This window comes from Puma concolor, chromosome B2 (genome assembly GCF_028749965.1).
Source record: "Puma concolor isolate L17-30 chromosome B2, mPumCon1.1.hap2, whole genome shotgun sequence".
Lineage (NCBI taxonomy): Eukaryota > Metazoa > Chordata > Mammalia > Carnivora > Felidae > Puma > Puma concolor.
The window spans coordinates 98,371,588-98,399,011 of record NC_141671.1 but is presented as its reverse complement, the minus strand read 5'-3'; the positions used below and the strand labels follow the sequence as shown (position 1 = coordinate 98,399,011).

General features: G+C 38.2%; 1 protein-coding gene across 2 annotated transcripts in view; it reads left to right on the top strand.

The window, feature by feature from the left end:
• The window catches only part of PDSS2 (decaprenyl diphosphate synthase subunit 2), a 287,564-nt gene that overhangs the window by 100,339 nt on the left and 159,801 nt on the right, over window positions 1-27,424 (top strand). For both annotated transcript variants that reach the window (XM_086707531.1, XM_025925580.2), the window contains exon 2: window positions 8,240-8,374. In XM_086707531.1, the coding sequence (XP_086563657.1) occupies window positions 8,240-8,374 (135 nt within the window). The remainder of the gene's footprint in view (window positions 1-8,239; window positions 8,375-27,424) is intronic.

Genomic DNA, 27,424 nt, shown 5'->3' with positions numbered 1-27,424 from the left:
GGATGGATTTTTTTGTTTTTAAACAGTGATATTTCTATTTCTACTTAATTTTACATTTTATTTCCAGTTCTGTTGACTTTATATGTCACATACTTTATATGACTTAAAACGCTATTTTTCAAAACACTGCAGGTTGCAACTCATTAATGGGTCACAAAATCAGTTTAGCAGGTTGTAATCAGCATTAAAAAAAATGGAAAGATCAGAGTATTTCTGTGATTCTTTGGCAAAAACTGCACACATTGTAGTTGATCCTTTTGTTTCAGTCATCCGTGTATAAATAAACTTAAAAAATTTTTAACTAGGGATTGCAGTCACAGTCCTAAAGACTTATTAGGAATCTTTTCAATCAACCTACTTCATGTATGTTAGATTTGACATTTATCTTTGATGCTTACGTTTTTTGGATTGACTTACTGGAATTGGGTATATTAAGAGTGGGATAATAAAATAGTAAAACTCTATACCTCTAGGAGTTAGCATTGGAGGGAGTTATTCTCGTGGAGGTCTGAGCAGTGCTGATCTTTCCCTTATTTTGAGGTGCTTTGAGCTGACCCAAGGGTGCTGGTCCCTTCTTTGTAGGTAGTAAATTGTTTCCTTAATATTTGACTGTAAATGTACCAAAAGATTGTGATTTGGATCATGGCATAAGTGAGAATTCTGAACTCGTGAGCATACATCTCAAAAGTTTTCTCTTGTGCCCCAATTCTGCCGTCCTACCTCAGCTCTCCATCTGGATCTAATCCCTACCTTCTGTTCAAAGTGAGGACAGCCTTCTCTCATGGGCACTGATGCAGCAGTGAATTCAGTCACTTCTCCTAAATGAGGAAACAAAACACATAAACACTCCAATATATTGATTTCTCTCTATTTAAAACTTAAGGGGTAAGTCCTTCAATGTGGTATAATTCTCCAATACAGTAACTTTTCAGTGTAGCATTAAAATCTCAGCGTGTTTTTTAGAATATGTGGGGGCTTTTCTCCTGTGTGGCTATCACTCTTAAAGAATATACTCTGATTTAGGAAGAGGGACTCAATACGTGGAGCTGAATGCCTGAATGTAGCAAATGGAGAGCAGGGGAGATGAGGAAAGTCGGGAATAGTAATGGGGCTGTTTGGGTGGGATGTGTGAGATGGAGAATCTGCTGTTCTACTTCTTGAAGCTATTTATTCTCTCATCTTGTATTTTTTGGAGTCCTATTCTATGTCAGTTACTCTGCTAGGTGCAGGGCATCCAGAGATGATGAGCCTGAGTCCCTTCAAGGTTCTCACAGGTTTGTGAGGTAGTACCTGTGAGCAAATAATTAAATAGCTAGGTCGTAAAGCATTAGTGAGCCTAGGCTCTGAGCTCGAAATTACATCTAGATCTTGGCGCTTCCATGACTAATTGACTAGTGTGACTAGTAATTATTTCACTTTTCTCAGCCTTTTTTTCTAATTTTCCTCATCTGTGAAGAGATGTTACCAGTCACCTTGCATGGATTTTGTGAGAATTAGAGCATATGCACACAAAACAGCACGGGCCTGGCATTATAGCATGTTGTAGTTGTTGTTGTTTGTCTGTGTCATCTCTATCACTTTTATCAGTGTTTTTAGTGCAAAACTAGAGGTTTGTAGTAAGTACCATGAAAGCCAACGGAAGGGGCAACTACTGGCCCTCGTTCCTATACACTGCTCTGTTATAGTTCTTTGCCTCCACTGTGCATACATGTTCATACTTCTTTCTGGGTATCTGTAGAGACTCATTTGTTTGTGGAAACACTTTGTTCCTTCATGTTGGTTACTCATCCTTCCTCAGTACCCTAAAGTAAAGGAATTCTCCGAGGTTCCTTTTCTCTTCTCTTTCCTACTTTTCTCTTTTTTCCCTCCTCAAAAACTCATCCATCACTTCCTACTGGTTCAGCCATCACCTCTTTGAAGATGCTTCCCAAATCTCTGGCCACAGCATTTCCAGCTGCCTGCTGGGCATCTCCATCTGGAAGCCTTTCTTGCATTCAAAGTTAACATGTCCAAAACTGAGCTCATTAATTCCCCATTAACTCTCCTTCTTCTTCCAATCCCCGTGAATGTTAGCATCATCATCTCCAGGAAACAGGTTTGAACCTCACATTCAGCCCTTACGTTTCCTTCGCTGCATGCGGAGTGGGGAGACCCTCATGCAGTCGGCTGGCCAGACTAGCCTGTTCCACCTCCATGCTGCTGCCATTGCTCAGCTCTTCTCTTCCATCCCTGCTGCCACTGCCCTGATTTAGGCCCTCATTATCTCCCACCTGGACTATTGGAAGAAGCTACTCCTAACTAATCTTCTGTCTCCCTTTCACTGCACCCACCTTGCTACTGCCAGAGTAACAATATTAGGCCCAGAGTAACAGTTTTAGTCTTTAGCTCTGATCACATTACTCCCTTGCTGACAAACCATCCCTGCCTTCAGATGGCCTGCAGAATGAAGTCGCAACTCTAAACCTGACTTTCAAGGCCCTTCATTCTTTAGGCTGTCTTTTTTCTGGGCTTGCTCACCTTCACATAGTGCCCAGATGGGTAGCCCCACAGCTCCTAAACCTGCTCCTCATTCTTCCACTTTCTTGTCACGCATAACCTGTTTCTCCTAAAATACCCCCTCTTTCCATTCCATTAATCCTATCCCATTCCTACCTCCATTCTCTGCTCAGGGAAATCTGAGCACCTCTTGGCCTCAGTCTGAATGCTACCAGTCTGAATGTTAGAGGAGCACCTCTAACAAGAAGCAGTTTTCTTTCTTCCTCCATGTACTGATAGCTTTTTGTTACTCTATTATCTTTGATATCTGTTCCTTGGATTATTCAATTTAACCATATCTTGAACCTATTATTATAGCTCTTGTATTACACTACTTCTTTCTTTGTATACGTCTCATGTTTGGTACATAATGTGTTGAAGAAATGGAATTTAAGATATATGGAAAGGTGCCATAGCTGCGATTTGAGGACTTGAAATATTTACAGGATTGGGTTAAGGAAGAGAAATTAGCCAGTAGTTATGGAAAGATTCAACGATGCGGTGAAAACCGCAGTTAGCCATAGAAATCGTAATGTGGGAAGGAAACAGAGCTGGGGTGCACAAAGTTTCACCTGATATTCAGTCCTTATTTCCTTGAAATTGTGTACCTATTAGAATATTAGTGTATGTTTGCTGTTCATCTGTTATAGATCTAGGGCAGAATTTTGGAGGAGGCCAAGTTTCTCCCCACCTCCAAAATTCAAGTACAGACTTTTCTGGGTGTAAATTATATTTATTATAAACATATAATTTAAAAATAAAATATTTTAAATATAATTTAAAAGTACTGCTATACCTATATTAATTAGCTAATTTTCTGGGACTACATAGTATCCAACATCTACTGAAATTGAATTGAAATATTACTTGAGATTTGGTACTTCTCTAGTTTGTCAACCATGCTACCCCCACATTTCTTTTTCTTTTTTAAATGTTTTTTAAATGTTTATGTTTGAGAGAGAGACAGAGACAGAGCATGAGCGGGGAAGGGGCAGAGAGAAACAGGGATATGGATTCCCAAGCAAGCTCCAGTCTCTGAGCTGTCAGCACAGAGCCTGACGCAGGGCTCGAACTCATGAGCTGTGAGATTATGACCTGAGCCAGTCAGACGTTTAACAGACCGAGCTACCCAGGCACCCTGCTACCGCCATATTTCTCATTGACTACTGCAAAAGCCTCCTAACTGATTTCCTCATACCACTTTGTTTCCTTCTTTCCCCTCCAACCAAGTCGTTTCTCCACTGATGACAGGATTTTCTGGGGTTGTTTGTTTGTTTGTTTGATTTTAAATATCATGTCACCAGGTGCTTAATAAAATACTGCCATGGCTTCACATTGCTCTTTAGGTAAAGAGCAAAAGTCTTACCATGGCCTGTTTGACCTGTGTGGTCTCTCCTGTCTCTCCAGCCTCATTTCGTACGGTGCTCTCAGCCTCACATATACCTGTTTTTGTGCAGCAGATCTACTCCTCTGTTCTGTTCTCTTCCCACCATCCCCTCTTACATCCCTTGCTCTTCCTTTGGGTATCAACTCAGTCATCGTGTCCTCAGGGAAGCCTCTGACTTTGCTTGCTAAGTCAGTTCCCCTATTATAAGCCCTCACAGTACCGTCTTTTTCGTTTGTGGCATTTGTTACTGTTGTAATTTTATGTTTATTCACGATTCTTTCATTATTTCCAGTCTCTTCCGCTCACTTGCAAGTTCCACAAGCTCTGTGACCGGTTTAGCTTGTCATTGCACCTCTGCCTCGCACAGCGCCTGATGTATGGAAAGGGTTCAGTCTGTATTAGTTGAACGAACGAATGATGAAGTTTTTGTTTACATTGGCTAAAAGGAACACAGTTCGGTAGAGCTTTAGTGATAAAGATTATGAGATACTAAATACTGCTTTCGTTCATGACATTATAATTTTGATGACAATAAAGGATTCTTCCAACTTTTACACCTATTATACATATTGTAGAGTATTGGATAATTAAATAAGTGAGGTGAGACCATAAAGAACCCAGAGTAAGGAAAAACTTCAGATGTCACATAGGCCAGGCTCCTCTCTAAGGTATACATCAGAGGCTGTGCAGCTTCCTGAACGTCTCTGTTAACGAGGGACTCAGCATCACCAGCGGCTACTTCGTGTTTTCTTCATGTCGAGTCAAAATTGTCCTGCCATATTTTCTATCCGGTAATGTCAGTTTCTACAGTAATTCTGTCTCCTCTACAGACAGAAGGAGCCCTTTCCGATAGTAGACAGCTCTCGTGAATTCCTCTAGCTTTCGTTCTCCTTGCTCTTCCCCTCGCACGCTGTGCTCCTGCCATGTTGGTTCTGGAAATAGCTGTGTCCTCCTGTCTTTCCTCCAAACCTTCACCCGTATTGTTTCTTCTTTGGAACACTTTTTTTTTCCTTCACTTCCCCTCCCAACTTTACCTCCCCTGGCTACCTCCTTTTCATCTTTTAGGTCTCAGGTCTCTTTTGCTCCCAGTTATGTTAGTTGCCCCTTCTTTCTGCTCCCTCAGTCCTCGCTCATCCCCTAGAGTAGCTCATGCCACATTTTACTGGGATTATTAATCCAGACTGTATTATCCACAAGAAGGGAGACCACAGCTCACCAGTGCTCATCATCATGCCCTCCACTGTTGTTTAGTACTATGCCTAACATGCAGTAAGCATTCATTACATTTTTGCCCAATTAACTTGAGAACGCCAACTTTACTGTTCTCCAAGCTAGCATCTGTAGCTTTTTCTTGAGGCATGCATGTGGTAGTGTAGGATTCACCATCTTCTAGACATGTTCTAGCTGTTTGGTGTCCATCCTGAAGAGAGGCACTAAGAGCTCATGCTGTTTCAGGCCTGGACTATGTGAAACATACTATCTCTGTAAAGTTAGAATCCTAGGGATTTTTTATGCTCAGGAGCAAAATTTCTTATTCGCTGGTTGTGAGCTAATTTTGAGCTGTGGACATTATCAGTTTATCTTAGTACTGTTTTATTAAGAGTGTTAATGAAGTAAATTTAAAGAAGTGTTTGAAAGCAGTTTTTAAATTTACTTAAGCTGTTCATCTATTCTCTGGTTGTTAACCACTGACTTGCATGAAAATTAGTGGTCAGAAGGTGTGCTTTTCTGACTGTTCTCTTGATTTCTATTAGCCAGTCCACTATAGGTTATCTTCCTGACCTTTTCAGAATGTGTTCTAAAAGTGTCAAGTGTTTCAGGGATATATGATGTTTGCAGGGGTTGGGGGTGTGTGGGAAGAATTCCTTAACTTTTGTTATTTGGGGAGGTAGGAAAGGAAACTTCTAAGAGATTATGTATGTGGGTAGAATGGGCTAGGCTTTGAGAGATAGGAGAAATGGACTAGAAGAAAGAAAAAATACGAGTTGAGAAAAAAATAGGTGGCAAAAAAGTAATAAGGACAGAGAATGTAATTTTCTGATTATGTGATCATCTACCATGTGCTTCCACAATGTTATATGCTTTACTCATGTTGCCTCTTCCATACAGTGACTATGGAAAGTAAGCATTGCTAACCTCGTTTTATAGAAGAGGTAATGGTCTCCAAGTCCTACAGCTAATGAATGGGAGAAGAGTTTTTGTTAAACTTGTTTCTAAAGCTGCACTCTTCTAATTTGACTTAGTAAGTAGCTTTTGTATATGAGCTGAAGATGATTGGAGAGTCATTATAGCATGATGGTTAAGAGTGTATGTAGATTGTAGAGCCAGTTGGCACGGGTGGTCACGTCTTTGCTTCATCAAGGCTCTACCGCCTACCAGCTAAGAGCAAGTTGCTTGATCTCTTTGTGTGCCTCATTCTCCTTATTCATCTGCAAAATCAGGGTAATTGTGGTGCCTTCCTCTTGAAGTTGTCCTGAATTAATTTAGTTAATATGTAGTAAATTGTTAGAACAGTTCTTGGCATATGTGAAGCACTGTGTAAGTGTTGGCTGTTATTGTTTGTGTGTGTCTCCTGTGAAAGGTCCCGTCTCTGAACTTTGAAGATGTCAAAAGTGTTGCCACAGCTGTTTCATCAGCATGATTTAGTCAAACTTTTCTCAAAAGTAAGCCTTTCAGAGTTCTTACCATGTCGTCATATCTTCATCCCTAACCAGACTCAACCCGCAGAACGTAAGCACAGGCTCACGTACAGCATCACCCTCCTCTTTTCCCTTTCTAGAATTAAGAGCCAATTCAGACCTTCTCTTTAATATTATCATCTAAGAAGGGAAGAATTCACCTTTGGTAATACATTAATAAAGATCTAAGAGCATAAGTTAAAATTTGTAATTCAAAGCAAAAAGCTTAGAAAGTGCTCCCATTTTACATTTACTTGTTCCAAAATGGAGTGCTTCCCAGCCTCCCTGCATTTCGGGTCTACAGGATTTTAAGTAGAAAGCTACATGATAATGAAGAGCTTTGGATATTTCTGATGATTCTTTGTTGCTCTTGTGATATAACAATGGCTGTAAATTAACTTTTTTTCCCTAGGAAATTAGAACTTCTTTTTAAAAATTACTAATGCCTCAAACTTGCTGATGATCACTTACTGCATTGAGGAGAAATATAATTAGAGAAGGAGCTATATCTATTCCTTTTCAGAGAACCTGAAGTTCTGCCTTATTTTGAAACCAATGAGGGTACAAAGGGGACCTTTTTAAAAATTTGTTTGAAGGCAAAGGGGCAAAAATTTTCCTTAAGTAATGAACTAACTCATTAATTTTGGCTATATTAATTTAAATTAGTTCTTTGTTCAGAATTTACGAAGGAAGACTTAATAATTTAATGGAGTATTATATTACAGACTTTTAATGCTTTTTTCACTACATTCAAGAACTATGTTCATAACATGTACATAATACCTATTTGATTAGTGCTCATGAGCTTTGTTCTGAATATTAATTTATTATAATATATTGTCCATCTTTTGCTCGTTCGTTCTTTCCCTTTCTTCCTCTTTCTTTCTTTCTTTCTTTCTGATGATGATGATGATGCCATTTAGTTCTTGTGTGACACCCATTTGCAATACTTGGAGATAAAACAAAACAAAACAAAACATGTATTCCTGGCCTTAGTTATAGTAAAAGTTATGGAAATTCAATACTCATAGCAAAAATAAAATGACATGCTAAGTTAAAGCCATATTGTTGTCTAGAATGATAATGCTTTCCATAAATAATAGGAAATGGCAACACTTGCTGATGGCATACATTTCCATTTTACTTACCAAATAAATTTTTAAGTCATTTGAGTTTGTCACTTTAATTCTCTGAGTATCTTCTGTACGTGTGAAGACAGAAATCATTTTTTGCCCCTCTCCCTTACCACCATCATCACCAAATAACATCACTTCATCTAAGCCATACAATTTGTATTTCAGTTGCTGTCAGCTACCATAAAGCACTTTAAAATTGTGGGTTGAGCAGATGGTTGAGATTGTGAGATGTAGGGTACAGATCGTAGGAAAACCCAGAAACAGGAGGAAGCCAGATCATTAGGTCCCACAATTGGAGACTGTCGCTTTTAAAACCAGCCCTGGGTTTCTCTAGTTGATTCCTGAACTCATGGCTTCCTCCTATTAGCTCTTCCCCCAATTCTGTTTCTGTAAACAAGTCCCATTCTCTGACTTTGGAAGTATAGGTGAATGGTAGCAATTTCCTAACTTGATCTGACTGATTCTGTGAAACTATGTTAATCCTTTTCTTTCTTTGTTGGCAGGGGGCTTGTACATGAGAGCCGGCATAACCTCCAGTTGAGGGGCTTGGTGGTGTTACTTATTTCTAAAGCAGCTGGGCCCAGCAGCATGAATGCATCATGTCAGAACTATGATATGGTCAGTGGGATCTATTCATGGTAAGAAGAACTTAGTCTTTTGACATCGCTCTCTAAATTGTGTTTCTTCTTTCTGAACAGTGGTCAGTGGAAATCACTATTTAGTTTTTTGTCATTCTCTGATTCAAGGATAGATTAAAATATTTTATAAGGTTAAAAATGTATTTTTATTGTCCTCTTTTTAAAAGTTCACTTATTGATTTATTTAAGCAGTCTGTACACCCAGTGTGAGGCTCAAACTCACAACCCCGAGATCAAGAGTCGAATGCTCCTCCAACTGAGCCAGCCAGGAATCCCCACCTCTTATTAATGTAATTTTATTGCTCTTAAGTCTGACAGACTTAGCAGCTCCAAGCATAACTGGGAAATCCCTGTACATTTGTGTTGAAAACTTTCATTTCTACTCTGGGCATTTATAGGTTTCTATTCATGAGGTGCCTGGGTAACTCAGTCAATTAAACATCTGACTCTTGATTTCGGCTCAGGTCACAGTCGTGGGATTGAGCCCCGCCGTGAGCTCTGCACTCAGGTAGAGCCTGCCTAAGACTCTCTTTCTCTCTCTCTCTGCCCCTCAACCCCCTTTGTGCTCTCTCCCTAAAATTAAAAAAGATAAATTTCTATTCATGACTACCTCTCCTTGATTATCATGGTATCATTGTATTTTTATAGAGATTTACTCTAGGATTTATGATTTTAAACCTACTCAGAATGATACCTAGTTATAAAATAATGATGCAGCTATCATTTTAGGAGAAGTAGTATACTTCAAATGTTGCATCATTTATTTTATTATGCTTCTTTTTATGGTGAAGAGGTTTTTACTAAAGTTACTTAGGATAAGAAATTTTTTCTCCTTGGGGCACCTGGGTGGCTCAGTCGGTTAAGCGTCTCACTTCGGCTCAGGTCATGAACTCGCGGTCTGTGAGTTCAAGCCCTGCGTCGGGCTCTGTGCTGACGGCTCAGAGCCTGGAGCCTGTTTTGAATTCTGGGTCTCCCTCTCTCTCTGCCCCTCCCCTGCTCATGCTCTGTGTCTCTGTCTCTCAAAAATACGTAAACATTAAAAAACTTTTTTTAATAAAAAAAAAGGAAATTTTTTTCTCTTCTCTCATATGTTTAGACTAAACAATAAATCTATGAGAGGACACCCAGGTGGCTCAGTTGATTGAGCATCTTGACTTCAGCTCAGGTTATGATCTTATCATTTGTGAGTTCAAGCCCCACATCGGGCTCTCTGCTGTCAGTGCACAGCCTGCTTCAGATCCTCTGTCCCCATCTCTCTCTCTGCCCCTCCCCTGCTCACACGAGAGTACATGCTCTCTCTCTCTTTCTCAAAAATAAGTAAACATTAAAAAAAATTTATGAGTATGAGTCATTTTTGCTACATATAAAACAAACAAAATTTTCAGTTTTATTTTTTTAAATCACTGCATATTTTTAGTAACAGTGTATCAATAATAACTTTATTTAATTTAGTATTGTACATGACACTATTAAAAGGCTCTAGAGAGCCTCTAGATAGCCTGTGCAGGTGGACTTTGGCATGTGAAATTAAAACCACTCCAGGAGTGCCTGGGTGATTCGGCTGAGTGTCCAACTCTTGAGTTCCTCTCAGGTCACGGTCCCAGGATTATAGAATTGAGCCCCATGTCTCTGAGCACGGGGCCTGCTTGGGATTCTCTCTCTCTTTCTCTCTCTCTTTCTCTTTCTCTCTTTCCCTCTGCCCCTCTCTTCCTCTCTCTCTGTCTCTCTCTCAAATGAAAATAAATAAAACTATTCTAAAAACATGGGTGACAAGGAAATTTTCCTCACCAAAGGAAGCATTTCTAGGAAGTTTGACTTATGGTTAATATATCTTACAGATGTACTTTAAAAATTGATCCATACCTTAGGGTTTTTTTTTTTATTCCTAGTAGTCTTATCCATACATTTTTTCTTATATAATATTCAGAGATGACTATTGCTTACCAGCTAAGAAGTCTGATAATCCTTCCTCATTAACAAGCAAGCAGGCAAAGTTATTAACATCATGGCTACAGATGACCCCTCCTCCAGGGTCAGGATAATTTTGTATACCTTTTACCATTTATCCATACAAGTATCTTCACTGGAAGGGATACCTTGGTGTCATTTTCAGTTCCTACTCACTGTGAAATAATTTATGTGTGCTTAGTGCTTTGTAGGTTCCTGATCATTTTTATGATGGTTATCCCATTTGATCCTCACAAAATGCTTTAGATGAGAGATGTTGTTATACTTATTTTACTCTTGAGCAAACTGAGATTCAAACATCCTGAGACTTTCAAGGTGGCACAACTGGCAAATGAGAAAAGTCGAGGCTCCAGCTACAGTACTTTTTCTTCCAAGTTTCATGTTACTTTCTTGATTCTATTCAGTTTCTCTTTTTCTTTTAATTTTTTAATGTTTATTTATTTTTGAGAGAGAGAGAGAAAGGTCGGGAGGGATAGAGAGCGAGAGAGACACAGAATTCGAAGCAGGCTCCAGGCTCCATGCTGTCAGCACAGAGCCTGATGCGGGGCCCAAACTCACAAACTACGAGGTCATGACCTGAGCCGAAGTCGGACACTTAACTGACTAAGCCACCCAGGAGCCCCTCCATTCAGCTTTTCTCATCCAATTCGAAGAATTTATGTCACATATAGGTTAGACTATCCATTAAATTAGTATACCAAAAACAGTCTTATGCTTGTATGTCTTTGCAAAACTTCTGAATGGAAAGTAACTTGGCAAATCTTTTACACATCTATGTCCTTCCCCAATCTGTTTGAATTAGAGCTCAAACATTATGCTATGAGTTTTATAGAAAGTTGTTGACTGAGTTTATCAGTTAAATTAACTAGAGAAAATACATAAAGATCTGTAATAAGTACCAATAACCTGTTAGTCTCTGGAAAGCAAATGGACCTCATTTTCACCTTGTATCCCATGTATCTCTGTTGCCTTTAGGAATTCTGTTGCTTTTCAGTCTGCTGACTTTGACTCTATTTAATTGGCCAGGCCTCTGCTCTTGAAATTGGTTAACCATACATACCTCTGATGAACACCAGCTATGTTTTATTTTCTCTCATCCTAAAATAAGCCTTGGAAAGTACTACTTGATGTATAATAGGTGTTCAATAAATATTTGTTGCATAAATGAATCATTCCCATTTTACAGAAAAATAATCTAATACTGAGATTAAGACTTGTCTAAAATCTTCTAATTTAAATCCTGCTTCTGCTCTAAAGCGTATACTCTTTATACTATGCAGGTGCTGGTATCTGTATGCGCACAGTGCACCGTGATGTGACCTTGTGTTGTGAATTTCTTATCTAGCAACAAAGAAACAGCTGCATCACCTTCTGATCCTTTACAGGAACAGAGCACATTTGGCAGATGGTCATAGTAATATGAACAGTTGTAAAAGAACTTTGCAAAACAGTAGGTGGTACATTATGAGTATAAAAACTTTATAAATAATATAAATGGATTTCATATTCAAGTGTATAGAATCGACAGTTACATTTAGCAAATAATCCTGGTGGGTTGTTCTAGGTTATTTTCTGTAATCAAACTTGATCTGGTAAGTCGTTGGTGATGCTTGTGCGTTTTACATACTTGTTAATGTGAAAATGTAATTTAGCACAGTACTATGAGAAACCATTAATTTGTTTCTCTACCCCTGCAGTCATTTGTTTGGCTCCTGCTTCCTTAATTGTTCAAGTGTAACTTTTGCTGGAGGCTTGTATCTATAATGCCACAGTGAATTATTTAACATTTGAGGGAAGTACTGACTTGGGAGCTTTTTAATTCACCTCCAAACTGCTGGGATTTACATTGTGTTTTTCTCTCATAACCTTGACTTTGAGGTCAGATAATGGGACCTGAGTAAATTACCTAAGGGACCAAAAGTGAGTTAGGTGACCTCTTTTGTTTGGCCTAAGGATATAACTGATGGATGGATGTAACCTGTGGATATGTTTAGTAAACTTATCATTTAATGGCTAAGAGAGGCAGAAGTTAGGCTAAAATGTAATAGCTACATTTTGAAAAACAGTTAAGAGAGCTACATTTATAAAAATGCACTGTAAACATCTACCATAGCCTTTTGCCAACAAGGCAATGAACTTTAGTTATTCCACCAATCCTGACTTTAAAAAATTGGTTGCAAAAGTGATTAGTCAAAAACGTATTACTATAATGTTGTATGATGACAGGTGGTGACTATACTTATTCTGGTGAGCACTGAGTAATGTGTGGAATTGTCACATCACTTCATTGTGCCTCTGAAATTAATATAACATTGTATGTCAACTATACTTCAGTAATAAAAAAATTAATTTTTTTAAAAGTATTACTGGGGTGCCAGGGTGGCACTATCGGTTAAGCATCCAACTCTTAGTTTCAGCTCAGGTCATGACCTCATGGTTCATGGGTTTTAGCCCCACATCAGGCTCCGTACTGCTGGTGCAGAGCCTGCTTGGAATTGTCCCTCTCTCTCCCCCCCCCCCCCCCCCGCCACTCCCCTGCTCAGATGCTCTCTCTCAAAATAAATAAATAATTAAAAAATAATTAAAGTATTACTAAGTTTACAAGTACCCCTAGCCACTCCTGAGAAAATAAGTTTATAACTTCCTGTTACTATTAATGATAGGTTACTTTTATTTTATGTATAAAAAAATTATAATCCAGAAAACATGATATTACAAACTGGACTTCTGTAATATAACATGATTATTAAGTTTAAAGAAATTCAGGTGAATTTTTTTTTTTTTACTAATGCTTCAGCTTTCTCAGTTGTTTTAGCAAGAATTGACTCAATTATTTCTCATCTAACAGATATAAATTTTTTTTTTTTTCAACGTTTTTATTTATTTTTGGGACAGAGAGAGACAGAGCATGAACGGGGGAGGGGCAGAGAGAGAGGGAGACACAGAATCGGAAACAGGCTCCAGGCTCCGAGCCATCAGCCCAGAGCCTGACGCGGGGCTCGAACTCCCGGACCGCGAGATCGTGACCTGGCTGAAGTCGGACGCTTAACCGACTGCGCCACCCAGGCGCCCCTCATCTAACAGATATAAACAGACCACATATTTTCTTTTTTTAATGTTTTTTTATTTTTGAGAGAGGGAGAGAGCATGCGAGCGCAAGCCCGGGAAGGGCAGAGAGAGAGGGAGACAGAATCTGAAGCAGGCCCCGTTCCATCGGCACAGAGCCTGACGCAGGGCTCGAACCCATGAACCATGAGATCATGACCTGAGCCTAAACCAAGAGTCGGATGCTTAAATGACTGAGTCACCCAGGCACCTCCAGACCACATATTTTCATTCTATCTTCATTGCCTAAAATTTCCCAGCATCTTTTGTTAACTCTGGCAGACAAGATTGAAACAAGTTTGCCAAACACATTTCTCCCTGACTATTCAGCTAGATCACCTTGCCCAGGTACATCTTTATAGCTCACCAGTTCCTTGGACAGAGTATTTATTGTTTTATTGTTTTATTTTTTATTAAAAAAATTGTTTTAATGTTTATTTTTGAGAGACAGAGTGCCAAGCAGGGGAGGGCCAGAGAAAGAGGGAGACAGAGAATGGGAGGCAGGCTCCAGGCTCTGAGCTGTCAGCACAGAGCCTGACGTGGGGCTCGAACTTACGGACCTCGAGATCATGACCTGAGCCGAAGTCAGACGCTCAACTGACTGAGCCATCCACGTGCCCCAGAGTATTGTCTTAAATCTTTGCCTGGCTGAACTTCCGTATAACATAAATGTAGTAGATCGGAATAAACTTTGGAATCACACATTTTACAGAATGTGACTTTGAGTAGTTTAACAGGGACTGTGTCTCACAGCCCCTATACTTGTTATGTCCTTTGCAACCTGTAATTCAGGATGTGTGCTGTAAAGCAGACTCTAAAGTACTCTTCATGGAACATAAAAAGGTCTCAAAAATTTAACCTAGTTATATTTTACCTACTAGGTAAAGTAAGAGGTAAAGTGACATTTCAAAGAAGAAAAGAAACGTATTAGTGGAAAATCATTTAAAAAAACAAAAATAAAACATAAGAAGTGCTATAGAATATCTACTAAAATTTTAAAAATCCCATCGAAAGTTTGTTTTTCTCCGTATTGTGTTTTTCTCCTATTCCTTCTTTTACTGCATTTTATTTCCTCACTTCTGTTATCTACAGCTTCCATCCTGGTGTCTCTATGGCTTTAAGTTTTACTGGTAGGCTTTACACTCTTCTGTGTTTGTGTTGCCCTCAACTCCATTCTCCCTGTTCAGAGGGGAGGACAGTGAGCTGCTCTTGGGGAGCCAGTGCAGTGACAGTGTTCCTTCCTGGTGGCAGGTGAGCTGATGAATAAGAAGAAAATTATGGACTGATCATTTTCTGTATTTATTTGTAATGCTGATAACAGAAGACTGTGTACTCTGTGTACTGTTAAACATAGTTCAGATGTTCTGTTTTCTCCATGGTACCCAGCATTCAGCTGGGTAACACATATTCCTAACACATAGATGATGGTCAATGACTATTTGACCATGGCTGATTAATAATAACAACAATTTTAAATTATTACTTTAAAATTTTTTATTATTCTTTAATCTCGAAGCAAAAAAAAAACTTCCTAAAAGGTTCCAGAACTCTGAAACTATAAACAAAAAAATTAACCCATTTGACTGCACAGAAGATAATTCTTCAGTGGGAAAAAATAACCATAAGGTCAAAAGAAAATGTCAGAGTTACAAAAATATTTGCAACATACGTGCCAAAGGGCCAATTTTTAATAAACAAATCAGAAGAAAATAATACAACAGAAACATGGACTAAGGAAATGAACAGGCTACTCAGTGAAGAAGAATTATAGATAGTTAGAAATAAAAGGGGGAAAAGGCTGGAATTCATCATAGTGGACAAATTAAAACAAAAATCACTGTTTTCCCCTGTCAGATTGGCAAAGATTAAAAAGTTTGTTATTTCAAACATTAACTAGCTTGTTAGTTAAATTGTTAGTTAATTGTTAGTAAGAAACAATCTAAGCATCTACCAATAAATCACATGTTTTTATGGATGTAAGGGAATATGAAATGAATGCTTGAAAGGATTAAGGAGGTCTGTTTGGCAAAGATTAAAAAGTTTTGGGAGCCTGGGTGGCTCAGTCAGTTGAACGTCTGACTTCAGCTCAGAGCACGGTCTCACAGTTTGTGAGTTCAAGTCCTGCACTGGGGTCTGTGCTAACACCTCAGAGCCTGGAGCCTGCTTCAGATTCTGTGTCTCCCTCTCTGTCTCTCTGTTCCCTCCACCACTTGTGCTGTCTCTGTCTCTCTCTCTCAAAAATAAATAAACATTAAAAAAAAAAAATTTTTTTTTTAAGTTTGTTAGTAGGAAAAAGTTAGTTACTTAGAAAATAATTTGTTAACTAGCAGTTATAAACAGACCACATATGGGGCGTCTGAGTGGCTCAGTCACTGAAGCATCCGACTTCAGCTCAGGTCATGATCTCACAGTATGTAGGTTCAAGCCCCGCATCAATCTCTGTACTGACAGCTCAGGGCCTGAAGCCTGCTTTGGATTCTGTGCCTCCCTCTCTCTCTCTGTTCCTCCCTCCCCCTCTCAAAAATAAATAAACATTAAAAAAAAAAAAAATAAACAGACCACATATTTTCATTCTACCTTCAAAATTTTTCAACACCTCTTATTAACTCTGATAAAAGGGATTGAAACAAGTTTGCCAAACATAGTTTCTTTTCTTCCTGACTATTCAGCTAAACTACATTGCCTTGCTTTGGGATAGCCACAGCATTTTTAGTTATAAGTTTTATTTTAATCCAACCACCCTTTGATTTAGCAAAATTGCTGATGTGTTAACATAAATGCTCAAAGATGTATATATAAGAATGCTCTTTGTAGCATAGTTTGCAAGAACAACAACAACCCCCAAAAAAGAAACAATCAAAGCATCCACCAGTAGAGCACATGTTGTTATGGATGCAAGGGAATATGAAATGAATGCTTAAAAGGATGAAGGAGGTCTGTTTGTCTGATCTGGAAAGATCTCAAAGAATCAAAAAGAAAGCAAGATGCAAAAACATTACAATTTGATCCCATTGGGGCTTGAGTAGGTGGGCATTAGATTTTTGTATGCATGGAAAATGCTTTAAAGGAGACACAAAGAGTTGTTAATAGTGGTCCTTTTGGGGAGGGGCATCTGGTAGGGGGCGAAATGGGATGAGAGACTTTATTCATTTTATGCCCTCTTCAGTGTCTGAATTATTTTTTAACTGTATACATGTTTTACTTACACACTTCATAAAAACTGGTGAAAAGCAGGTAGTTAGCTTAAACTTACTATTAGAATGAGGGCCTTAGAGACCCTGGACTGACCTGGACTTCTATTTTTTGCCCTTTTTGACAAGATCAAATAACCTATGAAAATGCATAAAGTATAGTTCTGGCTTTTTTAAATAAAGAAACCAGGAGTGAAGCAAAATGATGAACCTTTTTGGTTTACCATCCATGTTAAAATGGACACCATAATTTCTTGGTAACTATGCTAATTCTTTTTCAACTCAGTATTATTCAGGTAATTAAGGTTGATTAATGATAATATGCTAAAGTCATTGTTGGGCTCCAAGAACTAATCATAAAGAAAGCATAATAAACATAACTAGAAGTTAAATCTAGAAAACCATGGCAATAAAATGATATTAACATTGCTTTCTCCTCTGAGAAAAGTTTGTCAGACTTGGGATGCTGTCACAGAAGGAGTGGGAGAATATTTGGAGGCCTAAATGAAATCTTAATTTAAGGAGGAAGGTGGAGAAATAGAAAAACTGTGAAAGAAGCAAGTTTTGTTGTTGTTTATAAATCTTTTTTTTTAATTTTTTTAATGTTTATTTATTTTTGAGACAGAGAGGGACGGAACATGAGCGGAGGAGGGGAGAGAGAGAGAGAGGGAGACACAGAATCCAAAGCAGGCTCCAGGCTCTGAGCTGTCAGCACAGAGCCCAATGCGGGGCTTGAACTCATGAGCTGTGAGATCATGACCTGAGCTAAAGTTGGACACCCAACCGACTGAGCCACCCAGGTGCCCCTGTTTATAAATCTTTAAATTTAGAGAATTGGTCTTGGTCTCACCTGAAAATATTGTAGTTCATAACTTATCATTTTAATGTGGTACTAACTGATTTCTGATGACTTCCAGTTATGGTAACAGTAGACTGTGACTATCAATCTTCACCTTCATTCTGCACATTACAGTTTGTCTAGTACTTAAAAATGCCTAACAAAAACAGGAAACCGTATTTACCTTGGGGATGACCAAATCAAAAACACACCTTAAGAAATGAGGCTTAAGTAGGAACGTGTTGATCATATTATTTATTTAGGGCTCAATCATATTAACATGAAATAATCAATATTGAAATATGTAGCATTGAAAGAGTTATTATTTTTTTTAAGAGGACGTATGTAAATGCTAGTAAAGAGTCTAGAAGAAACCTCACCTGCCTGATAGTGACAGTGGTTGGAAGAAGTAGGGAGGGGGAAGGTTTGGGAACAGCTATAGGGACATCATCAAAGGGGACTTTGTTTGTAACATTTAATTTTTTTATAAAGAGAATCTATTTGTATTATTTTGTATAACTAAAATTAACATGAAAATTAAAAGAAAGTCCTATTTCATACTTACAAAGCAATAAAAACCTATTTAAGAAATGTATCTTTTTGTACTACAAGAACCTTGAAAATGAGGAGTGCTTATTGACAGTGATTTAAAATGATTATGCTGAATAATTGAATTTAGAGTAGGCTTTTGAAGATAATTTCCTAAAGATATCTCGGCTCCCTTTCAGAGAGATCTCAAGAGATAAAAGCATGTGCAGTTTGATTACATATTCCTATTGATTGTACTCCACTTACAACAATAAAAATAAACTCAAGATACAAATCTAGCAATATTACTAATTCATTACAACTAGTACTTATTTTCTTCATTAACTTTTTATTGTTATTTTCAACGTACACAGCATGCACAAATGCAGCAATTATATGTTGAACAAGAAAGGGGAAGGCTCTTTATGTTCAGCGTACTGTACATCACAAGTCATTGCTTCACCAAGGCTGTTGGAAAAACACAAAATAAGAACAGCCTCTTACAAAACAAGTATAATTAACCACAAAAAGTAGATGGGCACAGCTACTAATCTATTCAGTGGAGAGTTCGTGTATCGTATATAAATATCTCGCTATAGATTAGCCTGCCTAGCTAAATCACAGCAAAAAACACACTGCATAAATTGTTTTGGTATTGGTGAAGAAGTTTAAATCTTTTCCTTAAAGAAGGGCTATGTGTTGACTAGCAAGAAGCCACAGTCAAAGGCAATGTCCAGTGTCTAATTTTGCATTTTAAACAGGGCTTAATTAAAAAAGTTTTTAATGTTTATTTTTGAGGGACAGAGAGAGACAGAGCACCAGTGGGGGAGGGGCAGAGAGAGAAGGAGACACGGAATCCGAAGCAGGCTCCAGGCTCTGAGCTGTCAGCACAGAGCCCGATGCAGGGCTTGAACCCATGAACTGTGAGATCATGACCAGAGCCGAAGTTGGCGCTCAAACACCTGAGCCACCCAGGTGCCCCTAAACAGGGCTTAGTTCTTGACACTTGTGATAGCAAAATGTTAGTTTTATGTAGTAGAAGACTTGCAGTCACTTAAAATGTTTAGTGACAAAGTTTGCTTAATAGCTGCGTGACCTAATGTTGATCCTTTGAACCCAGGCTCAAGGCACCCCCACTGGTAGACAGTGTGGTGTAACAGAGACATGGGTACAAGTTCTAGAGATCTGGGTTCTTGTCACAGATGTGTAACTGATTAGCTATTTGAACTAAGCAAGTCACTTAATCACTCTGTGATTACTTGTCTGTAAGATGGGGATAAAAATGGGCTTCAGGTCAAGGAGCTCAACTGACAGGGCACATATTCAGCTAGGTTCAAGTAGTGTGTGGTCCAATATGGCACATCCTGACTACCTCCTTTCTGCAAGGCAGGGGCTGAGCATTGAGGGAAATGCAAATATTAATAAGAAATAGTCTCTGACCTCTAGTGACAAGTAAGAAAACAATTTATGCACCCAGTAGCCTTCTGACACTATTGATGCAGTTTCATTTCTAGACCTCTGTTTCTGGAACCTAACTTTTACAGCTATAACCATATTCACTATGGGTCCACAGTCCTTCCATATTTAATTAAATTGAATTTGTATAATTCAAGACAGATAATCCTTAACACTTCTTGCATAAGATGCTATTAGAGAACTGGCATCTACAGTGCCTGAGGAACTCCTTCTCCAATATGTTCTTGGACTTTTCTTCTCACTCTTGGACTCTGTAGCTGGGTGATAGTGATAATAGAGGGAAAAGAGCAGATAATCAGGTTAGTTTCTCTAATCCTGGCATCCTTCTTCTCTATAGTTACTGGTATCTTGGGTCTTCATTTTCTTTTATTAAGATTCCCCTATTCCCTCCTCTTCTGCTCAAGCTTTTAAGTTTGTAAGTGGAGTAAAATATCCTTAATTCTTCAATGGTGTCTCATTCCCTACAGGATTAAATACAGATTCCTTAACACAACAATTCCTAGTGGCCCTAGAATAGAAGTGAAGAAGGTAAAAACATGACCAAGAAAAGGGTATGTGGAAAGGAATGCTTGACCTAATAAATTATTTAAGCTTGGGGCTCCTGGCTGACTCAGAGGAAGCTGCGACTCTTGGTCTCGGAGTCATGAGTTCAAACCCCACGCTGGGAGTAGAGATTACTTAGTCAATAAATAAAAATAAGTTATGTAGGCTTGACTGGGGAGTCCAAAATTAGGGAAAAAATAGTGATCAGGGTCTGGCGGTCTTGATGACTTGTATTCTGGATTAGAGTAGTAATGCAGTCAGAGAGCTCAAAGGTTAGGAGGTTGTGGATAGAAAGTAGGAGGTTCGTGGGAATGCAGGCTGGTGCAACCACTCTGGAAAACACTATGGTGGTTCCTCAAAAAACTTAAAAAAAAAACAAAACTACCCTACAACCCAGCAATTGCACTACTAGGCATTTATCCAAGGGATACAGGTGTGCTGTTTCGAAGGGACACATGCAACCCCATGTTTATAGCAGCACTATCAACAATAGCCAAAGTATGGAAAGAGCCCAAATGTCCATCTATGGATGAATGGGTAAATAAAATGTGGTATATATATGTACAATGGAGTATTACTTGGCAATCAAAAAGAATGAAATCTTGCCATTTGCAACTACATGGATAGAACTGGAGGGTATTATGCTAAGTGAAATCAGTCAGAGAAAGACAAAAGTCATATGACTTCACTCATATGAGGACTTTAAGAGACAAAACAGATGAACATAATGGAAAGGAAATAAAAATAATATAAAAACAGGGAGGGGGACAAAACATAAGAGACTCGTAAATATGGAGAACAAACTGAGGGTTACTGGAGGGGTTGTGGGAGGGGGGATGGGCTAAATGGGTAAGAGGCACTAAGGAATCTACTCCTGAAATCATTGTTGCACTATATGCTAACTAATTTGGATGTAAATTTAAAAAAAATAAAATTTAACTTAAAAACTAAAAAAAAAAAAAAAAAAGAAAAAAAGAAAGGTTCAGATTGAACATTTCAGAAGTAGGACAGTTCTGAACGGTAAGTTCAGCTGTGCCTGAAAGTGAGGTTGGCAGCATATAGTGGAAATTGAATTGAGTAGATTGAGAAACTACAAGATGGGTATTTCATGTGATTGAAGTCAACCAGGAGAACAACAGAACTAAATGAGACGCCAAGGACTTCGATGAACACAGTAACAGAAGAGAGGAGGACAGTGGAAAGTAGTCAAAAGAACAGTGGTTTTCTTAAGATGGTAAATAATGAGAGCACTGGTCCCACCTCTTAACTCCTCAGCCTGTGGCTTATAAATGGTTAAGCATATCCACTCATGAAGATACAAGGCTTTCAGTACTCCAGGAAAAGCCATGGCTGTATTAGAGCCAGAACCTAGAGGGAATGTTCTGTGAATTTTTAGATCACTTAACACATTGTTTTGTAATGACTAATTTATGTATATGAATATGTTTTCCCACTAGACAGTACCTCCTAGAGGTAAGGGCCTGCGTTTTAGTCCTCTTCCAACCCACCACTGAGCATTCTGTTATATTTTGTATCTTTGAGGCACTTCTTGTGTGTCTTGTATTAATTTGTATACCTATTTTATCCCTCTCCTAGATTTGTTCATTCACTCATTGACTGATTCATTCATTTATTCAACAACCAGCACCTTGCTTTGTACCAGGCTGACTGTGATGAATACAGAAAAATAGTAATTATTACTATGCTAACACATACTGCATTTTTAATATGTCAGGTACCATTCTCATGTGCTTTATATATATTAAGTTATTTAGTCCTCATGACATTCATTAAGAAAATATTGCTTTGCTTGGGAAACAGACTTAGAGAAATTGAATAACTTGATCAAGTTTATAGTGTAAGTAAATGGCAGAGTTGGGATTGAAACCCCATTGGCCACAGCATCCATGCTCTTTCCATTATTGTAGGTAGCCTCTGGATTAGGGTGCTCTAACATATTTTCTTACTTATCTTGAAATCCTCAGCACTAAGCACTGATTTTTATGTTCTATGTTTGATGATTGAATTGTGCAGTTAGAAAAACCAGGTTGTCTTTGACCACAAAAGCCCTATCATTATGGTAGGCACTCAGGTGCTTCATGAATTAGTGTTGATTTACGGAGACAGAATATCCTTTTCTTTTGAGGATAATCTTTTGAGGTTGAATGTGGATCATGATAGGGCTCTCTACAATTTAAAAATTAAGACTTTTACATTTACAAGCCATGTCTCTTTGTGCATTTCCTTTCACAAATTTATTCTTGATCTGTTGGGAAATACAGATAACTATATTTTCCTTGATACACAAACCACTTTTTAAAATAGACTTGTGCCGTAAGAAGATGTTCTGTCTAATGAGCTTTTCCTGTAGAAGAAGTACAAACTGTATTTCAGTGGTCATTAATCCTGCAGTACTCAGTGCTACAAATTTTGATATTGAAAACCACTGTCTTCATACTTATTGGAGACACTGTTTCAAGGAAATACTTGGATAATTATGCACCTACAAGATTTGCTGCTGTCCATGGGTAATTTACATCCTGCAGAAATACAGAGCTTCTATTGCTCTACTATAATTACTTACATATTCATTGCAAATAATGATGTAACGGATTTTTAGAGGCTGTGCATAAGAGAACCAACAAACTGAGACGCAAAACAAGTTTCCACCCCTTCTTTCCAAAGCTATAGTTAATCACTTGAACACTTTCCAATATAGCAGAAAGCTGGCAGACTTTTCTTTGCAGCAGGCTATGTAAAAATGTTTATAATTTACAGCTTATTATGCCATGCAAACGACTGTGTTCTCAGTGAAGGAGAGTGAGAAAATACGGCTGTGAAATTACTTAACTCCCCTTTGTTAGTTGTTTACTGGCAACAGTGGAAGGATTCTTTGCACTTAAAATGCATTTCTGTATTTAATTTTATATCATTCAGTTCAAAAAAATTTTTAATGGGAATTTACTTTTTATCTTTCTTTGTAGATAGGTCACAGCAGCTTTAATTTAGCAAAAAACAATAAGCTGAAAACAGAATTGTCAGGGAATTTAAGTGGAATTGTAGTAAATTATTAGCGTTTAATTCAATTTATGGTTTAAATTGTACAAAATCTGTTCTTTTTGATACACCTGCAGTGTTTATTAGTCAACTTGTTATTTTCAAAGGTACCTTATGCAAATTAGGTATTACATGGTCTATAGTACTTTGGCTGGAAGTTCATCTTCCTCAAAAACAATTAGAGGGGTAGGCAAGGTAACTTGGACCTTTTTGTAATTTGTTGAACATATCTACCCATTTTAGTTCCTTCCTTAGCAGTTGCTCGTTTTTACTGATTCCCCTCTTAGATTCACAATGCCCCTAAAGTCAGGTACCACATAGTCTTTTGTGGTTTATAGTCTCTCTGTGCCTGGTATGCTATTGCAAATTTATCCTCAATAAATGTGCCCCTAGACCATGACCTCCATTTTGGTAGGAAAGTAGCTCCTCTGTGAAGGATTGGCTAAGGCTCGCTTTCAGGTGCCATAGCTTATAGGTAGGGCTTTAGTGAAAAAGTTCTGGAGAGAGACAAGTAAAAACACAGGAACTGTTTTTTAAAAGTCCTCAGCCTTTCTCCTTCTAATTCTTCAGCTATAAATAGGGGGTAGAGCTTTCTACTTAGTTTACACTTCCTTGAAGATCAAAAGAGAAGAAAAATTTGTATTTAAATATTTAAAACGTTCAAATGGCATGTTTAATTTTTCTGTTCTCCTGTTTATTTTTTTTTAATGTTTATTTTATTATCTTAGAGAGTGTGTGTGTGTGAGCAAGCAGGGAAGGGGCAGAGAGCAAGAGGGAGACACAGAATCTGAAACAGGCTCCAGGCTCTGAGCTGTCACCACAGAACATGATGCGGGGCTGAAACCCACAAACTGTGAGATCATGACCTCAGCCAAAGTCAGATGCTTAACCGACTGAGCCACCCAGGCACCCCTCTCCTGTTTGTTTTAAAATCAGTTTAGAAGCTGGGGACTTCGTAGTTCTTATTAATTACATACTCTTTTATTTCTGTAATACAAATAATCAGATATTGAGTATATTTAAATGGGAATTTTTGTATGTTGGCAACTCATGTATTTTTTCGAAATAATGGATTATTACGTCAAAGAAAATAGGATTGTGTCAATATTAAGGCATTATCATTTTCATTGTCATTGTCTTCTTCAAGGAACATTTTAATATAAAAACCTATATTTTACAACCACACAGAAGAATTTGTTTTCTACTTTGTACTTTTTTTTTCTTTTTTAAGTTAAACATTACAACAGCCTGCAAGTCATCTGTGATTGTGGCAAAGTAAAAATTTGGGCAGGATGGTTTATTCTGTTGCCTTGGCTTCTTCCTTTTGGGTAGAGAGAGCTGAGGTGTGCTGGAGCCCAGCCCTGTGGGTGGCAGGGTGAGGAGCCTAACACTGCTCTCCACTGACCTCTTCTGGCCTCCTGCTGGATGTGTCCTTGGCCTGGACCGCAACTCCCTCTTGGAATCCCTGGGTGAAAAAGAGGATGTCCAAGGAAAAGTGGAGGGAAATTCGTCAGTGTAGACTTTGTGATGATAGCCTCCTAACCTCTTTACTGCCCACGGCTCCTTGTGCTATTCCCCCACCCTCCTGTGAAAAAGAGTCTGCTGACCAAACACACTTCAGAGGTAAAATAATTACTCGATTTTCTCTTTTATTAGATACACTTGTAACTGACAATCTGAACATCTGATGACCATGAGATAACTGCTGCTGTCACATCTTATTAATGTGTACAAAACTAAAGAAAATTGAAATGTTTATTAACAGATATGAATGAATGACTTTCCTTAGACATTTTGGAAAGGAGAAAACAGCATCTCTGTGAAGAATTCTTCACCTGCTATGAAGAATCCTTAAAGATCTAGGAACTCCAGACAGGGAGCCACTGATCTAGACAGTATCCTGAAGCAGTATGTGCTCAAATATTTTTGCTTATAGAAATGATGACCATTACTAAGTTAGTGCCATTTTCATACAGGAAAAGGTTACCCCCTCTGTTATTGTCATAAATGATGATTATTGTATCAGAAGCTTTTCTTTTTACGTATGAAATAAGGTGGTGGAGATGTAACCCAAAGCCCTGATGCTTTCTAACACAGTTCCCCTTTTTTCCTAAAATTGGGAGGTCAGACAAGGTTTTAATCTGTGTACTATCTTTGGAGAATGCATGGTCATCAAACCTAATATTCAACATCTTTATATTTTGAGATAAAATAGGTCTATCACACACAGCGAAAAAGGCCTTATTTCTGGGGACTCCATTAAAGCCTGTCATTCAGACTATTGGTTTATTGCCGAGGGTTCCTCCCTCTCTTCCATTTTGTGCCTTTTGTTCTCAATTTGTCATACTTTATCCCTTGTCACACTCTTGTCCCTTGTTTTCCCCATTTTATCTGTTCCCCTTTTATCTGTTACTGAACATCATCTAGTAATACCTAAACCATCTTAAACTCTCTAGAATAAGGCAGAGGTGAGGGCAGATGAATAGATTATGGTCCTTAGAGTGGAGAGAAGAAAAGACCACTGACAAAAATGGCTGCTCTGGCAGGGTGTCTGGATGGCCTTGTAAAGTGGGCCACCCATGCCCTTCTCTGTGTCCACCTTCAAAAGTCTTATTCTTGTTTTCCTTGAAATTCATAATTACACAAAGTAATGAACTTGGAACAGTGGATGACCAGTATAGGGCCCCATTGCTTTTTCCTTGTCTAAAGTTCAACAATATAACTTCTTATTTTTGTATTATAATTACCATCAGATGATGTTCTATACCTTTTATGACTTTTGATGTTTGGGGGCTTTTCCTCATAGAAAAAAAATTGAACCAAGAAAAATTTAAAGTCAGGAGTGATGTTGTAACCATTTTTACAAAGCTGTGTGTACATAATATGTACAGAGCTATGGATGTAGTTTTATGTATAGTTTTAAAAAATCTTTAGAATCTATACTTATTTGTTGTTCAATAGATGAAAATCTTTGAAGGTCAAATACTGCTGAATTAGAACACTAGTTAGGAAGAGGGAATAGCGGTTATGTGAAAAACTAAGTGAGCATAGACATGTAAGACCTAGTTTAGAAATACCACAAATTCACAAAAAGAGATAATCTGCTATACTCTGAAAGAAGTTAAATATTACTATCATGATGTCAAGTTAACATGGGAATCCACTATATCATAGACTATAGCTGTGTATAATCACTGTGCTAAGACATAATGGCATTTTGTCTTAAAATTAAATGCTTTTGGAGGTATCTGATCACACCTGAACTGTACTGGGTGCCATACCAAAGGAAATAAATTCAGTCTATTCTCTGTCTTCTAAAAGGTTATTATCTCTTACATGTACTTTGAAAATATATATACAGTATATCATAGGCACACATTTATTAGACATATAACATATCCTAGTTCACACTTTCTTCATTTTAAGGGGAAAGAGACAAGGATGATTCCCTCATTTGTGGGGGTAAAGGTCAGTTAGAATAGCCAATGAAATTGAAATTTTGGTCATGTCAAGTTATTCAGTCAAACTTATATGCTACATTCAATTAACATTAAACAGATAATACATTCATCCACTCTGAAATTTGATTTACCATATATGGACCTGACCCAGGAATGTTTTCTTTAAGATACTATTTTTCAAAATTTAAAACATGGTTATCTGAACTGTTCTGGAACTTTTTTGCCTTCTTTATTTCATAAAGTCCATTATTTCAACCTTAGGATGCTTTCTTTTAATCTGGACCAACCTTTAAAAGAGATTCCTTGGGGCGCCTGGGTGGCGCAGTCGGTTAAGCGTCCGACTTCAGCCAGGTCACGATCTCGCGGTCCGTGAGTTCGAGCCCCGCGTCAGGCTCTGGGCTGATGGCTCAGAGCCTGGAGCCTGTTTCCGATTCTGTGTCTCCCTCTCTCTCTGCCCCTCCCCCGTTCATGCTCTGTCTCTCTCTGTCCCAAAAATAAAAATAAACGTTGAAAAAAAATTAAAAAATAAAATAAAATAAAATAAAAGAGATTCCTTAAGGGGTGCCCGGGTGGCTCAGTTGGTTAAGTGTCTGACTTTTGATTTCGACTGAGGTCATGATCTCACATTTCATGGGTTTGAGTCCTATGTCTGTGTGAACAGTGTGGAGCCTGCTTGGGATTCTTTCTTTCCCTATTGCCCCTCCCCTGCTTGTTCTCTCTCTCTCAAAAATAAATACACATATTTTTTAAAGTTTTAAAAAGGCAAAGAGATTCTTTAAAATTATATATTCTTGATGATCTGAGGTTAACAGTCCCACCTCAGCCCCCTTGCTGTCCACTTCCCCACATGCCCCATGTATTTTTCCCCTACAGCTCCCTCCCA